Source organism: Eleutherodactylus coqui, chromosome 5 (assembly GCF_035609145.1).
Source record: "Eleutherodactylus coqui strain aEleCoq1 chromosome 5, aEleCoq1.hap1, whole genome shotgun sequence".
NCBI classification, from domain to species: domain Eukaryota; kingdom Metazoa; phylum Chordata; class Amphibia; order Anura; family Eleutherodactylidae; genus Eleutherodactylus; species Eleutherodactylus coqui.
The window spans coordinates 33,290,690-33,308,720 of record NC_089841.1 but is presented as its reverse complement, the minus strand read 5'-3'; the positions used below and the strand labels follow the sequence as shown (position 1 = coordinate 33,308,720).

Sequence of the window (18,031 nt, the reverse complement as noted above, 5' to 3'; positions counted from 1 at the left end):
CCGGCACGAGCGGCCCCATTCACCAGGCAGAAGCACGGACTGCGCAAGCACGTCTAAAAACGCCAGAAGACATCGAAATTAGACGGAGCCATGGAGACGGGGACGCTAGCAACGGAGGGGGTATGTGAATAACTTCTGTTTGGCTCATATTTAATGCACAATGTATATTACAAAGTGCATTAATATGGCCATACAGAAGTGTATAGACCCACTTGCTGCCGCGAGACAACCCCTTTAAAGGAAATGTATCATCTGTATTCTTTTTGCTAAGGAAAACCAGATAGTGAAACATATTCCATTCATCTCTTTTTTTTCTCATTATAGTTTTGCTTTTTATTCTATTGTCTGTACATGACTATGAGGCGGCCATCTTGTCTTTACTGCAGTTCACAGCATTTAGAGAGATGCTTTACTGCAGAACTCATGGGCCTTTCACTAATCCACAAAAGCTGACCTAATATTTTCTGCGGTAGACTATTCTAGAATGCACTGGGACCTGTGCAGGGAGGGGGAAGAGGGGAGCTGTGACTATCACTTTAGCCTTAAGACTCTTGTTAACGTTATCCGTTTCAGTAGCATCGTGTGAGAGGAGTTTTTCAAGACTAAAATTAATCCAGAGCTCTTAGGTCCACAATGAGTCAGGCTCGGCTCTCTTAGGTCCACGATGAGTCGGGCTCGTCTCTCTTAGGTCCACGATTAGTCGGGCTCGTCTCTCTTAGGTCCACGATGAGTCGGGCTCGTCTCTCTTAGGTCCACGATGAGTCGGGCTCATCTCTCTTAGGCCCACGATGAGTCGGGCTCGTCTCTCTTAGGCCCACAGTGAGTCGGGCTCGTCTCTCTTAGGCCCACCGTGAGTCAGGCTCGTCTCTCTTAGGTCCACGATGAGTCGGGCTCGTCTCTCTTAGGTCCACAATGAGTCGGGCTCGTCTCTCTTAGGTCCACAATGAGTCGGGCTCGGCTCTCTTAGGTCCACAATGAGTCGGGCTCGGCTCTCTTAGGCCCACCGTGAGTCGGGCTCAGCTCTCTTAGGCCCACCGTGAGTCAGGCTCGTCTCTCTTAGGTCCACGGTGAGTCGGGCTCGTCTCTCTTAGGTCCACAATGAGTCGGGCTCGGCTCTCTTAGGTCCACAATGAGTCGGGCTCGGCTCTCTTAGGTCCACAATGAGTCGGGCTCGTCTCTCTTAGGTCCACAATGAGTCGGGCTCGGCTCTCTTAGGTCCACAATGAGTCGGGCTCGGCTCTCTTAGGTCCACAATGAGTCGGGCTCGGCTCTCTTAGGTCCACAATGAGTCGGGCTCTGCTCTCTTAGGTCCACAATGAGTCGGGCTCTGCTCTCTTAGGTCCACAATGAGTCGGGCTCTGCTCTCTTAGGTCCACAATGAGTCGGGCTCTGCTCTCTTAGGTCCACAATGAGTCGGGCTCGGCTCTCTTAGGTCCACAATGAGTCGGGCTCGGCTCTCTTAGGTCCACAATGAGTCGGGCTCGGCTCTCTTAGGTCCACAATGAGTCAGGCTCTGCTCTCTTAGGTCCACGATGAGTCGGGCTCTGCTCTCTTAGGTCCACGCTGAGTCGTGCTCGGCTCTCTTAGGTCCACGCTGAGTCGTGCTCGGCTCTCTTAGGTCCACAATGAGTCGGGCTCGGCTCTCTTAGGTCCACAATGAGTCGGGCCTCGGCTCTCTTAGGTCCACGATGAGTCGGGCTTGACTCTCTTAGGTCCACAAAGAGTCGGACTCGGCTCTCTTAGGTCCACAATGAGTCGGGCTCTGCTCTCTTAGGTCCACGATGAGTTGGGCTCGTCTCTCTTAGGTCCACGATGAGTCGGGCTTGACTCTCTTAGGTCCACAATGAGTCGGGCTCTGCTCTCTTAGGTCCACAATGAGTCGGGCTCTGCTCTCTTAGGTCCACAATGAGTCGGGCTCTGCTCTCTTAGGTCCACAATGAGTCGGGCTCTGCTCTCTTAGGTCCACTATGTGTCCGGCTCGGCTCTCTAGCTTAGCCATCTTGTCAATTGAAAACAAAGTAGCAAAAGGAATTAATTTTGATCATGCGATTTCAAAATTTTCAGAGAACAAAGTTAGGAGACGAAGGATTAAAGTGTTTTATGCCCACAATGTTAAGTAAATAAACCAGAAAATGACACTTGCAACTGTAAGTATCTTGTCTATCCTTCTTTTAATAATTTCGAGCGGGCAACGGGGGAGGGGACAAAATAATTTTCTGCATCGGTACCACCTGACCTTGCTACGCTACTAGATGTATCACCCGTAATCGGCTTAGATATGTCTGCTGTGCAGATGTATCTATGCCTATCCGGTGTAGATACGTCAGTCGTGCAGACGTATCTAAGCCTATCCAGTGTAGATATGTCTGCCGTGCAGACGTATCTAGGCCTATCCGGTGTAGATACATCTGCCATGCAGCCGTATCTAAGCTGAACTGGCGTAGATATGTCTACACAGCTTAGATACTCTAGCTTGGCAGACGAATCAGCCATGATTAGCTTAAATACGTCTGCCGTGCAGACGTATCTAAGCCTATCCAGTGTGGATACAGCTGCACAGCTTGAATACAGCAGCTCTGCAGACATATCGCCCATGATTGGCTTAGATACATCTGCCATATGAGTTTCTTTTATGCAATAACAACAACTAATCTTGGTGCAGAATGGCCGAACGCCATCCGTGTGGAAAATACTATGTCTGTAGCTTGGGCTCGGGGGTCTACCAGGGACTGGGACCTGAGGCTTGTTGAGGACTCTGGTGCAAGTTACTTTTCATGACCCTTTTTCAGGACTTCTATGTTAATGATGGAAACCAGAATTAGTTACTTGTAAGTCTCAATTAACATCTGTAGTTTTTGGTGATGTTTTCTGCACTGACAATCGCTTGGTCTTTAATTGAGCTGCAAACCAAGCAACTTTGACAAGTGAGCAATTCTCACTCACTTCGTCTGTCAGGTCCCATGTTTACATGGATCAACAGTCATCCATAATGGCTCCTTTGAGTGATTACCCTAGTGACTGTCAGCCTGTGTAAAAGTATCCATAGATGATGATTCCATTTTGCTCCATGACTTGTAATTTGTATAGAAATGTTATATAATATCCGTATAATTTTTAAGGTTTATAGTATTAAAGAATAATCAGCTTTACTCTTGGCAGATGACGGTATTGGGAGCTCAGAGGGACGTCTGATATCTGCAGATTGTAAAGCAGTTGTTTGTGGTATCACACGAGATACATATGAAGAACCTATTATTATTATTCCAGATAACCCCTCAGCCCTTCACAGCAAAGATCCATCATCTGATCGTCTTATACAGGTTCCTTCTTCTGATTCATCACAGACTGATAAGCAGAAGAAAAGTCATAGAAGACGAGAACATCATGGAGCTCACAAAGGGGGGAAGCTGTATTCATGTTCAGAATGTACAAAACTTTACCATGTTAAAAAAGATCTAGTTATACATCAGAGAAGTCACAAAGGGAAGAAACCGTTTTCATGTTTATATTGTGAGAAATCTTTTCAGATGAAATCACGTGCTGTTAGACATCAGAGAACTCACACAGGAGAGAAGCCATTTTCATGTTCAGAATGTGGGAAATGTTTTACAGGGAAAGCAAGTCTTGTTACACATCTGAGAATTCACACAGGGGAGAAGCCATTTTCATGTTCAGAATGTGGGAAATGTTTTACAGGGAAAGCAAGTCTTGTTACACATCAGCGAATTCACACTGGAGAGAAACCATTTTCTTGTTCAGAATGTGAGAAATGTTTTAAAGCGAAAGCAGACCTTGTTGCTCATCAGAGAAATCACACAGGAGATAAGCAGTTTTCTTGTTTGGAATGCGGGAAAGGTTTTGTAGTGAAAAAGGCCCTTGTTATACACCAGAGAACTCACACAGGAGAGAAGCCGTTTTCTTGTTCAGTATGTTTAAAATGTTTTGCATTGAAAAAGTCTCTTGTTATACATCAGGGTACTCACACAGGAGGGAAGCCATTTTCATGTTCAGAATGTGGGAAATGTTTTACAGGGAAATCAGACCTTGTTATTCATCAGAGAGTTCACACAGGAGAGAAGCCGTTTTCTTCTTTGGAATGCGGGAAAGGTTTTGCATTGAAAAAGGCCCTCGTTATACATCAGAGAACTCACACAGGAGAGAAGCCGTTTTCTTGTTCAGAATGTGGGAAATGTTTTGCATTTAAAGCATCCCTTATTGATCATCAGAGAACTCACACAGGAGAGAAGCCATTTGCTTGTTTGGAATGTGGGAAATGTTTTGCACTAAAACGCGCCCTTGTTAGACATCAGAAAACTCACACAGGAGAGAAGCAGTTTTCTTGTTCTGAATGTTTGAAATGTTTTACAAGACAAAACTCCCTTGCTATACATCAGAGAACTCACACAGGAGAGAAGCCGTTTTCTTGTTCAGAATGTGGGACATGTTTTGCAGTGAAAAAAGACCTTGTTATTCATCAGAGAGTTCACACAGGAGAGAAGCCGTTTTCTTGTTTGGAATGCGGGAAAGGTTTTGCATTGAAAAAGGCCCTCGCTATACATCAGAGAACTCACACAGGTGAGAAGCCGTTTTCTTGTTCAGAATGTGGGAAATGTTTTGTACTTAAAGCATCCCTTATTGATCATCAGAGAACTCACACAGGAGAGAAGCCATTTGCTTGTTTGGAATGTGGGAAATGTTTTGCACTAAAACGCGCCCTTGTTAGACATCAGAAAACTCACACAGGAGAGAAGCAGTTTTCTTGTTCCGAATGTTTGAAATGTTTTACAGGAAAAAACTCCCTTGTTAGACATCAGAGAATTCACTCAGGGGAAAAAACGTTTTCTTGCTCAGAATGTGGGAAAGGTTTTGCACTGCAAGCAGAACTTGTTATACATCATAGAACTCACACTGGAGAGAAGCCGTTTTCTTGTTCAGTATGTTTAAAATGTTTTGCATTGAAAAAGTCTCTTGTTATACATCAGAGATTTCACACAGGAGAGAAGCCATTTTCATGTTCAGAATGTGGGAAGTGTTTTACTATAAAAACAAATTTACTGCGACATAAAAAAGTTCACAGATGAGAGAAGTCATTCGTACAAAAAAAGGGAAAAAGTAAAGTGACACGTCATACACAAGAAAAGGGAAGCAATTTAGAGCAGTAAGTGATGAAAAATGAATGCATGTAATTACCGATAAACATCTGTTATCCAGAAGCAAATAGAATCCAGATCATCTACTTTTATACTGTTAGATTATTATCACAAGAAACCTCCTGTTTATAATTAATGGTGTTTGTATTGGTCATTCATGCTGCAAGTATTGTGAAAGGACACCAGATGTTGAAAATCTTTTGCCAAATCCTGGTTTTAACATCACCTAGACCAGTGATGGCGAACCTTTTAGAGACCGAGTGCCCAAACTGCAACCCAAAACCTACTTATTTATTGCAAAGTGCCAACACGTCAGGGGGCGGGGCTTATCATGACGTATGACTTTACCCCCATCGTTCTTAAAAAGGACAGTGCTGTTTCAAAATAGACCGGGTGCAGGTTTGCACTGCTTTTTAGATGCAGAAATACTGCAGAAGTCCTCCGCGAAAATTTCTGTATCCAAACAGCAGTCAAAATCTGCACCCTGTCTATTTTGAAACAGCCCTGCCCATGTCCGCCACATGTAAACATACCCTGCGATAATAGTGACCAACGCCAGCGACCCCCCACGTACTAGTGACACCCGCCAGCGCCCCCCCCCCCGCGTACTTGTGACACCCGCCAGTGGCCCCCCGCGTACTAGTGACACCCCCCTAGTGGCCCCACAGTTTGTGCTGCAACCGCTCCATGTCCTGCTCTCCAGCTGCTGCTGCCGCCGCTCCCTCCAGCCTCCGCTGGCAGTGGCTGTGCTCATGCCGCCGGCGCTCCTCACCCTGCTGCCGGAGGCACTCCCTCCCGCGCCCCTGCTGCTGCCGGCAGCGCTCCTTCTAGTGTCCCTGTTGCTGCCGGCGGCGCTCCCTCCAGCATCCCTGCTGCCGGCGGCGCTCCGTCTCTTGCTGCCGCTGATGACTCTGTTCGATCCGTTGCTGATTCCTTCACCGCCGACGCTTCCCCTGGTAAGGCCACACACGCTGCCAACCTATCAAAAGCTGGGGGCGTTACAACATGTGAAGCCCCTATATTATGTTGCCACCCCTAACTTCAGGTGGCGACATAATATAAGAATACCGGGGAGCTGCGGCCCCTGCTGGTATTCCACTTGTGGTGGACTGCCGATGGCGGCATGCACCAGCAGGGAGGGCTCTGCATGCCGCCTCTGGCACGCGTGCCATAGGTTCGCCACCACTGACCTAGACCATTTCTGAGCCTGGGAAGATTATTTCACTGCCCAGAATGTATTTAGTCATGTACTTTGATTTTGTCCTACTTGTAAACCATCCTATTTTCTATACATTTTGTAACGCCTACTTTTGTCTACTATAAAGATGATAAGGAGGCAGTTCACGAGCTTAGACCTACTTTTCCCTTTGACTAAACACATCATGTATCGTCTGGTTTATTGAATGGGTGTGGTCATATATGACTCTCAATTTAATTCTACCTGATCTGAAGAATTTATTTAACTTTTGAAGGCATGCAGCCATTTTCTTCAGTTTGTCTTCCCCTATACCAGTGGTTCTCAACTCCAGTCCTCAGGGACTGCCAACAGGTCATGTTATCAGGATTTTTTCAGTGTTGCACAGGTGATGTTATTATTGTCGGTGCCTCAGACATTGCCACAGGTGTTCCTACCATAGGATATCCTGAAAACATGACCTGTTAGGGGTCCTGAGGACTTGAGTTGAGAAACACTGCCTTAGGTCTCGGTCAGACAGGCATTTTTTCGCGCGATTTGCGCATGCGATCCGCGCATATATAGAACCAATGGTTCGCAGTGGGATCGGTCACATGTCTGCTTTTTATGCGGATGTGTGATCAATTATAGGACACAACGATTCGAAGAACGCGCCTATCAGCTGCTGTAACAGCTGTGGCAGAGGAGAACGATGTTCACTCATTGAATTCAATGGAGCCGGCAATACAGCTGGCTCCATTGAAAGTAATGGGCTGCCGGCAAGCGCGAGATGAATTTTCGGGAAGGGCTTAAAAATATAAGCCCTTCCCTGAAAACCATCCTAAAATGTGTAAAAATTTTTTTAAGAAAAGTATAGTCACCTTTTTCTTGCAGCCGGAGTTCAGCCGCGTCCAGCCGGCAGTTCTTCTGAACTGCTCTGTGTAGTATTCAGCAGGCGGAGATTTAAATTCCCTGCCTGCTGAATGGGCTGCCTCTGATTGGTCACAGCCCTCACCAATCAGAGGCAGCTCTCACTCACCCATTCATGAATGGGTGAGTGAGTGCTGCCTCTGATTGGCTGAGCGCAGGGACCAATCAGAGGTAGCTCTCAGCTATTGAATGACACCTGAGAGCTGCCTCTGATTGGTCCCTGCGCTCAGCCAATCAGAGGCAGCACTCACTCACCCATTCATGAATGGGTGAGTGAGAGCTGCCTCTGATTGGTGAGGGCTGTGACCAATCAGAGGCAGCCCATTCAGCAGGCGGGGATTTTAAATCTCCGCCTGCTGAATACTACACAGAGCAGTTCTGGAGAACTGCCGGCTGGATGCGGCTGAACTCCGGCTGCAAGAAAAAGGTGAGTATAGTTTTTTTTTTCTATTTTTACACATTTTAGGATGGTTTTCAGGGAAGGGCTTATATTTTTAAGTCCTTCCCGAAAATTCATCCCGCGCACGCACTATGATTCTCCGCTCGTGGACAGGGGGGCTGCGCTTTCCATAGCAACACTATGGAAAGTGTTCACTGCGTTCCCCGTGGCCAGATTATCGCCGCGGGGAATGCAGTGAACATTCACCCATGGACAAGAGCCCTTAGTATGTATGCAGCTGTTCAGCATTTTGGAATGCTCAGAAAGTTAACTTCTGCTCCTCCATAGACTGCAGACATTGTGGAGGGGGAAGGGGGGACATTCTAATCAACAGAAAGACTGAGCTGACTGCTGTATCCTGGATGCATGTATGCCCCAAACTGAGCAGACTCTTGTTGTTAGTGGCATAGGAGAAAGTGTGTGTGTGTATCTATCTATATATATAAAGCTGAAAGCCCTCACTGACTCACTGACTGACTCACTGACTGACTGACTCACTGACTGACTGACTCACTGACTGACTGACTCACTGACTGACTGACTCACTGACTCGCCAAAAGTTCTCCAACTTCCTGATGTCGTAGAAACATTAATTTTGGCACAAGCATAGATTATCTCCAAAATAGGAAAAGTAATTGGGTCCCAACTCGATTATTCAATTCTAGCGCAAGAGAATTGGCGTCGAAATTTTACGTACATAATCTAAATCTGTCACTTCCCAATGTCTTAGAAACTTAAAACTTGGCACGGGCATCGATTATGTCATAAATAGTAAAAGTTAATGGGTCCCAACTCGATTATTCAATTCTATGCGCAAAAGAATTAGCATCCAAATTTTACGTACGGAATGTATTTTTCTCACTTTCCGGTGTCATAGAAACAGGAAATTTGGCACGAGCATTGATTATGTCATAAATATGAAAAGTTAATAGGTCCCAACTCGATTATTCAATTCTATGCGCAAAAGAATTGGTGTAAAAATTTTACGTGCGGAATGTAATTTTTTTCACTTTCCGGTGTCATAGAAACAGGAAATTTGGCACGAGCATTGATTATGTCATAAATAGGAAAAGCTAATGGGTCCCAACTCGATTACTCAATTCTATGCGCAAAAGAATTAGCGTCCAAATTTTACGTACGGAATGTAATTTTTTCACTTTCCGGTGTCATAGAAACGGGAAATTTGGCACGGGCATTGATTATGTCATAAATAGGAAAAGTTAATGGGTCCCAACTCGATTATTCAATTCTAGCGCAAAAGAATTGGCGTTGAAATTTTACGTGCGGAAGGTAATTTTTTCACTTTCCGGTGTCATAGAAACGGGATATTTGGCACGGGCATTGATTATGTCATAAATAGGAAAAGCTAATGGGTCCCAACTCGATTATTCAATTTTATGCGCAAAAGAATTAGCGTCCAAATTTTACGTGCGGAAAGGAATTTTTTCACTTTCCGGTGTCATAGAAACGTGAAATTTGGCACGAGCATTGATTATGTCATAAATAGGAAAAGCTGATGGGTCCCAACTTGATTATTCAATTCTAGCGCAAAAGAATTAGCGTCGAAATACTACGTACGGAATGTAATTTTTTCACTTTCCGGTGTCATAGAAACGGGAAATCTAGCACGAGCATTGATTATGTCATAAATAGGAAAAGCTAATGGGTCCCAACTCGATTATTCAATTCTAGCGCAAAAGAATTGGCGTCGAAATTTTACGTACGGAAGGTGATTTTTTCACTTTCCGGTGTCATAGAAACAGGAAATTTGGCACGAACATTGATTATGTCATAAATAGGAAAAGCTAATGGGTCCCAACTCCATTATTCAATTCTATGCGCAAAAGAATTGGTGTAAAAATTTTACGTGCGGAATGTAATCTAATTCTCTCATTTCCTGATGTCATTTTATATGAAGGAAACGTCGCATGGTTGCCTCCCCGTGGTGTTTCCTGGGTAACGCAAAGAAATATGCAAAATGGTCAACATATTTTTTTTCCTCAGTATCTCTAAAGTAACCACGACTTCATAAGATTTCCGTGTGAACACCAGATAAACACCAGTACCAAATTAACTCAGGCGAAGTCGGGTATATCAGCTAAAAAGCCCTCACTGACTCACTGACTGACTCACTGACTGACTCACTGACTGACTCACTGACTGACTCACTGACTGACTCACTGACTGACTCGCCAAAAGTACTCCAACTTCCCGATATCGTAGAAACATGAATTTTGGCACGAGCATAGATTATCTCCAAAATAGGAAAAGTAGTTGGGTCCCAACTCGATTATTCAATTCTAGAGCAAAAGAATTGGCGTCGAAATTTAACGTACAAAATATAAATCTGTCACTTCCCAATGCCATAGAAACATAAAATTTGGCACGAGCATTGATTATGTCATAAATAGGAAAAGCTAATGGGTCCCAACTCGATTATTCAATTCTATGCGCAAAAGAATTGGCGTCAAAATTTTACGTACGGAATGTAATTTTTTCACTTTCCGGTGTCATAGAAACGGGAAATTTGGCACGAGCATTGATTATGTCATAAATAGGAAAAGCTAATGGGTCCCAACTCCAGTATTCAATTCTATGTGCAAAAGAATTAGCGTCCAAATTTTACGTGCTGAATGTAATTTTCTCACTTTCCGGTGTCATAGAAACGGGAAATTTGGCACGAGCATTGATTATGTCATAAATAGGAAAAGCTAATGGGTCCCAACTCCATTTTTCAATTCTATGCGCAAAACAATTAGCGTCCAAATTTTACGTACATAATCTAAATCTCTCACTTCCCAATGTGATAGAAACATGAAATTTGGCACGAGCATTGGTTATGTCATAAATAGGAAAAGTTCATAGGTCCTAACTTGATTATTAAATTCTAGCGCAAAAGAATTGGCGTCGAAATTTTACGTGTGGAATGTAATTTTTTCACTTTCCGTTGTCATAGAAATGTAAAATTTGGCGCGAGCATGGATTATGTCATAAATAGGAAAACCTAATGGGTCCCAACTCGATTATCCAATTCTATGCGCAAAAGAATTGGCGTCAAAATTTTACGTGCGGAATGTAATTTTTTCACTTTCCGGTGTCATAGAAACAGGAAATTTGGCACGAGCATTGATTATGTAATAAATAGGAAAAGCTAATGGGTCCCAACTTGATTATTCAATTCTAAGCGCAAAAGAAGTAGTGTCCAAATTTTATGTACGGAATGTAATTCTCTCACTTCCTGATGTCATTTTATATGAAGGAAACGTCGCAAGGTTGCCTCCCCGTGGTGTTTCCTGGGTAATGCAGAGAACTATGCAAAATGGTCAACATATGTTTTTCCTCAGTATCTCTAAAGTAACCACGACTTCATAAGATTTGCCGTGTGAACACCACATAAACACCAGTACCAAATTAACTCGGGCGAAGACGGGTATATCAGCTTGTCTATATATATAAAGCTGAAAGCCCTCACTGACTGACTCACTGACTGACTCACTGACTGACTCGCCAAAAGTTCTCCAACTTCCCAATGTCGTAGAAACATGAAATTTGGCGCAAGCATACATTATCTCCAAAATAGGAAAAGAAATTGGGTCCCAACTCGATTATTTAATTCTATGCGCAAAAGAATTGGTGTCGAAATTTAACGTACATAATCTAAATCACTCACTTTCCGATGTCATAGAAACGGGAAATTTGGCACGAGCATTGATTATGTCATAAATAGGAAAAGTTAATGGGTCCCAACTCGATTATTCAATTCTATGCGCAAAAGAATTGGCGTCAAACTTTTACGTACATAATCTCAATCTCTATCTTCCCAATGTCATAGAAACGTGAAATTTGGCAGGAGCATTGATTATGTCATAAACAGGAAAAGCTAATGGGTCCCAATTCAATTATTCAATTCTATGCGCAAAAGAATTAGCGTCCAAATTTTACGTGCGGAATGTAATTTCTTCACTTTCCAGTGTCATAGAAACGGAAAATTTGGCACGAGCATTGATTGTCATAAATAGGAAAAGTTAATGGATCCCAACTCGATTATTCAATTCTATGCGCAAAAGAATTAGCGTCCAAATTTTACGTGCGGAATGTAATTTTTTCACTTTCCGGTGTCATAGAAACGTGAAATTTGGCACGAGCATTGATTATGTCATAAATAGGAAAAGCTAATGGGTCCCAACTCGATTATTCAATTCTAAGCACAAAAGAATTAGTGTCCAAATTTTACGTATGGAATCTAATTCTCTCACTTCCTGATGTCATTTTATATAAAGGAAACGTCACATGGTTGCCTCCCCGTCTTATTTCCTGGGTAACGCAGAGAACTATGCAAAATGGTCAACATATTTTTTTCCCTCAGTATCTCTAAAGTAACCACGACTTCATAAGATTTCCGTGTGAACACCAGATAAACACCAGTACCAAATTAACTCGGGCGAATTTGGGTATATCAGCTACTCTATATATATAAAGCTGAAAGCCCTCACTGACTCACTGACTGACTCGCCAAAAGTTCTCCAACTTCCCAATATCGTAGAAACATGAATTTTGGCACGAGCATAGATTATCTCCAAAATAGGAAAAGTAATTGGGTCCCAACTCGATTATTCAATTCTAGCGCAAAAGAATTGGCGTAGAAATTTAATGTACAAAATATAAATCTGTCACTTCCCAATGCCATAGAAACATAAAATTTGGCACGAGCATTGATTATGTCATAAATAGGAAAAGTTAATGGGTCCCAACTCGATTATTCAATTCTATGCGCAAAAGAATTAGCGTCCAAATTTTACGTACGGAATCTAATTTTCTCACTTTCCGGTGTCAAAGAAACGGGAAATTTGGCATGAGCATTGATTATGTCATAAATAGGAAAAGCTAATGGGTCCCAACTCAATTATTCAATTCTATGCGCAAAAGAAGTAGTGTCCAAATTTTATGTACGGAACGTAATTCTCTCACTTCCTGATGTCATTTTAGATGGAGGAAACGTCGCATGGTTGCCTCCCCGTGGTGTTTCCTGGGTAACGCAGAGAACTATGCAAAATGGTCAACATATGTTTTTCCTCAGTATCTCTAAAGTAACCACGACTTCTTAAGATTTGCCGTGTGAACACCAGATAAACACCAGTACCAAATTAACTCGGGCGAAGCCGGGTATATCAGCTAGTCTATATATATAAAGCTGAAAGCCCTCACTGACTCACTGACTCACTGACTCACTGACTGACTCGACAAAAGTTCTCCAACTTCCCAATGCCATAGAAACTTAAAATTTGGCACGAGCATTGATTATGTCATAAATAGGAAAAGTTAATGGGTCCCAACTCGATTATTCAATTCTATGCGCAAAAGAATTAGCGTCCAAATTTTACGTACGGAATCTAATTTTCTCACTTTCCGGTGTCAAAGAAACGGGAAATTTGGCATGAGCATTGATTATGTCATAAATAGGAAAAGCTAATGGGTCCCAACTCAATTATTCAATTCTATGCGCAAAAGAAGTAGTGTCCAAATTTTATGTACGGAATGTAATTCTCTCACTTCCTGATGTCATTTTAGATGGAGGAAACGTCGCATGGTTGCCTCCCCGTGGTGTTTCCTGGGTAACGCAGAGAACTATGCAAAATGGTCAACATATGTTTTTCCTCAGTATCTCTAAAGTAACCACGACTTCATAAGATTTGCCGTGTGAACACCAGATAAACACCAGTACCAAATTAACTCGGGCGAAGCCGGGTATACCAGCTAGTCTATATATATAAAGCTGAAAGCCCTCACTGACTCACTGACTCACTGACTGACTCGCCAAAAGTTCTCCAACTTCCCAATGTCGTAGAAACATGAAATTTGGCGCAAGCATACATTATCTCCAAAATAGGAAAAGAAATTGGGTCCCAACTCGATTATTCAATTCTATGCACAAAAGAATTGGCGTCGAAATTTAACGTACATAATCTAAATCTCTAACTTCCCAATGTCATAGAAACGTGAAATTTGGCAGGAGCATTGATTATGTCATAAACAGGAAAAGCTAATGGGTCCCAATTCAATTATTCAATTCTATGCGCAAAAGAATTAGCGTCCAAATTTTACGTGCGGAATGTAATTTCTTCACTTTCCAGTGTCATAGAAACAGGAAATTTGGCACGAGCATTGATTATGTCATAAATAGGATAAGCTAATGGGTCCCAACTCCATTATTCAATTCTATGCGCAAAAGAATTAGCGTCCAAATTTTTCGTGTGGAATGTAATTTTCCCACTTTACGGTGTCATAGAAACGGGAAATTTGGCACGAGCATTGATTATGTCATAAATAGGAAAAGCGAATGGGTCCCAACTCGATTATTCAATTCTAAGCACAAAAGAATTAGTGTCCAAATTTTACGTATGGAATCTAATTCTCTCATTTCCTGATGTCATTTTATATAAAGGAAACGTCGCATGGTTGCCTCCCCGTGGTATTTCCTGGGTAACGCAGAGAACTATGCAAAATGGTCAACATATTTTTTTTCCTCAGTATCTCTAAAGTAACCACGACTTCATAAGATTTCCGTGTGAACACCAGATAAACACCAGTACCAAATTAACTCGGGCGAAGCCGGGTATATCAGCTAGTCTATATATATAAAGACGAAAGCCCTCACTGACTCACTGAGTGACTCACTGACTGACTCGCCAAAAGTTCTCCAACTTCCCAATATCGTAGAAACATGAATTTTGGCACGAGCATAGATTATCTCCAAAATAGGAAAAGTAATTGGGTCCCAACTCGATTATTCAATTCTAGCGCAAAAGAATTGGCGTCGAAATTTAACGTACAAAATATAAATCTGTCACTTCCCAATGCCATAGAAACATAAAATTTGGCACGAGCATTGATTATGTCATAAATAGGAAAAGCTAATGGGTCCCAACTCCATTATTCAATTCTATGCGCAAAAGAATTAGCGTCCAAATTTTACGTACGGAATGTAATTTCTTCCCTTTCCGCTGTCATAGAAACGGGAAATTTGGCACGAGCATTGATTATGTCATAAATAGGAAAAGCTAATGGGTCCCAACTTGATTATTCAATTCTAAGCGCAAAAGAAGTAGTGTCCAAATTTTATGTACGGAATGTAATTCTCTCACTTCCTGATGTCATTTTATATGAAGGAAACGTCGCAAGGTTGCCTCCCCGTGGTGTTTCCTGGGTAATGCAGAGAACTATGCAAAATGGTCAACATATGTTTTTCCTCAGTATCTCTAAAGTAACCACGACTTCATAAGATTTGCCGTGTGAACACCACATAAACACCAGTACCAAATTAACTCGGGCGAAGCCGGGTATATCAGCTTGTCTATATATATAAAGCTGAAAGCCCTCACTGACTGACTCACTGACTGACTCGCCAAAAGTTCTCCAACTTCCCAATGTCGTAGAAACATGAAATTTGGCGCAAGCATACATTATCTCCAAAATAGGAAAAGAAATTGGGTCCCAACTCGATTATTCAATTCTATGCGCAAAAGAATTGGCGTCGAAATTTAACGTACATAATCTAAATCACTCACTTCCCGATGTCATAGAAACGGGAAATTTGGCACGAGCATTGATTATGTCATAAATAGGAAAAGTTAATGGGTCCCAACTCGATTATTCAATTCTATGCGCAAAAGAATTGGCGTCAAACTTTTACGTACATAATCTCAATCTCTATCTTCCCAATGTCATAGAAACGTGAAATTTGGCAGGAGCATTGATTATGTCATAAATAGGAAAAGCTAATGGGTCCCAACTTGATTATTCAATTCTATGCGCAAAAGAATTAGCGTCCAAATTTTACGTGCGAAATGTAATTTTACCACTTTCCGGTGTCATAGAAACGGGAAATTTGGCACGAGCATTGATTATGTCATAAATAGGAAAAGCTAATGGGTCCCAACTCCATTATTTAATTCTATGCGCAAAAGAATTAGCGTCCAAATTTTACGTGCGGAATGTAATTTTTTCACTTTCCGGTGTCATAGAAACGTGAAATTTGGCACGAGCATTGATTATGTCATAAATAGGAAAAGCTAATGGGTCCCAACTCGATTATTCAATTCTAAGCACAAAAGAATGTGTCCAAATTTTACGTATGGAATCTAATTCTCTAACTTCCTGATGTCATTTTATATAAAGGGAAACGTCGCATGGTTGCCTCCCCGTCTTATTTCCTGGGTAACGCAGAGAACTATGCAAAATGGTCAACATATTTTTTTCCCTCAGTATCTCTAAAGTAACCACGACTTCATTAGATTTCCGTGTGAACACCAGATAAACACCAGTACCAAATTAACTCGGGCGAATTTGGGTATATCAGCTACTCTATATATATAAAGCTGAAAGCCCTCACTGACTCACTGACTGACTCGCCAAAAGTTCTCCAACTTCCCAATATCGTAGAAACATGAATTTTGGCACGAGCATAGATTATCTCCAAAATAGGAAAAGTAATTGGGTCCCAACTCGATTATTCAATTCTAGCGCAAAAGAATTGGCGTCGAAATTTAATGTACAAAATATAAATCTGTCACTTCCCAATGCCATAGAAACTTAAAATTTGGCACGAGCATTGATTGTCATAAATAGGAAAAGTTAATGGATCCCAACTCGATTATTCAATTCTATGCGCAAAAGAATTAGCGTCCAAATTTTACGTGCGGAATGTAATTTTTTCACTTTCCGGTGTCATAGAAACATGAAATTTGGCACGAGCATTGATTATGTCATAAATAGGAAAAGCTAATGGGTCCCAACTCGATTATTCAATTCTATGCGCAAAAGAAGTAGTGTCCAAATTTTATGTACGGAATGTAATTCTCTCACTTCCTGATGTCATTTTATATGAAGGAAACGTCGCATGGTTGCCTCCCCGTGGTGTTTCCTGGGTAACGCAGAGAACTATGCAAAATGGTCAACATATGTTTTTCCTCAGTATCTCTAAAGTAACCACGACTTCATAAGATTTGCCGTGTGAACACCAGATAAACACCAGTACCAAATTAACTCGGGCGAAGCCGGGTATATCAGCTAGTCTATATATATAAAGCTGAAAGCCCTCACTGACTCACTGACTCACTGACTGACTCGACAAAAGTTCTCCAACTTCCCAATGCCATAGAAACTTAAAATTTGGCACGAGCATTGATTATGTCATAAATAGGAAAAGTTAATGGGTCCCAACTCGATTATTCAATTCTATGCGCAAAAGAATTAGCGTCCCAATTTTACGTACGGAATCTAATTTTCTCACTTTCCGGTGTCAAAGAAACGGGAAATTTGGCATGAGCATTGATTATGTCATAAATAGGAAAAGCTAATGGGTCCCAACTCAATTATTCAATTCTATGCGCAAAAGAAGTAGTGTCCAAATTTTATGTACGGAATGTAATTCTCTCACTTCCTGATGTCATTTTATATGAAGGAAACGTCGCATGGTTGCCTCCCCGTGGTGTTTCCTGGGTAACGCAGAGAACTATGCAAAATGGTCAACATATGTTTTTCCTCAGTATCTCTAAAGTAACCACGACTTCATAAGATTTGCCGTGTGAACACCAGATAAACACCAGTACCAAATTAACTCGGGCGAAGCCGGGTATATCAGCTAGTCTATATATATAAAGCTGAAAGCCCTCACTGACTCACTGACTCACTGACTGACTCGCCAAAAGTTCTCCAACTTCCCAATGTCGTAGAAACATGAAATTTGGCGCAAGCATACATTATCTCCAAAATAGGAAAAGTAATTGGGTCCCAACTCGATTATTCAATTCTAGCGCAAAAGAATTGGCGTCGAAATTTAACGTACAAAATATAAATCTGTCACTTCCCAATGCCATAGAAACTTAAAATTTGGCACGAGCATTGATTATGTCATTAGTAGGAAAAGCTAATGGGTCCCAACTCCATTATTCAATTCTATGCGCAAAAGAATTAGCGTCCAAATTTTACATGCGGAATGTAATTTTTTCACTTTCCGGTGTCATAGAAACAGGAAATTTGGCATGAGCATTGATTATGTAATAAATAGGAAAAGCTAATGGGTCCCAACTTCATTATTTAATTCTAGCGCAAAAGAATTGGCGTCGAAATTTTATGTGCAGAAGGTAATTTTTTTACTTTCCGGTGTCATAGAAACAGGAAATTTGGCACGAGCATTGATTATGTCATAAATAGGATAAGCTAATGGGTCCCAACTCGATTATTCAATTCTATGCAAAAAAGAATTGGCGTCAAAATTTTACGTACGGAATGTAATTTTTTCACTTTCCGGTGTCATAGAAATGTAAAATTTGGCACGAG

At 41.8% G+C, this 18,031-nt stretch overlaps 2 protein-coding genes across 3 annotated transcripts in view; both read left to right on the top strand.

Moving 5' to 3' along the window:
- The window catches only part of LOC136627174 (zinc finger protein 271-like), a 45,421-nt gene extending 38,922 nt beyond the window's left edge, over nucleotides 1–6,499 (top strand). The window contains exon 9 of the mRNA XM_066602108.1: nucleotides 3,268–6,499. Within this exon, the coding sequence (XP_066458205.1) occupies nucleotides 3,268–5,081 (1,814 nt within the window). The 3' untranslated portion in view covers nucleotides 5,082–6,499. The remainder of the gene's footprint in view (nucleotides 1–3,267) is intronic.
- Nucleotides 1–18,031, top strand: part of LOC136629139 (oocyte zinc finger protein XlCOF6-like) — a 913,937-nt gene that overhangs the window by 274,044 nt on the left and 621,862 nt on the right. The gene's annotated exons all lie outside the window — the stretch shown is intronic.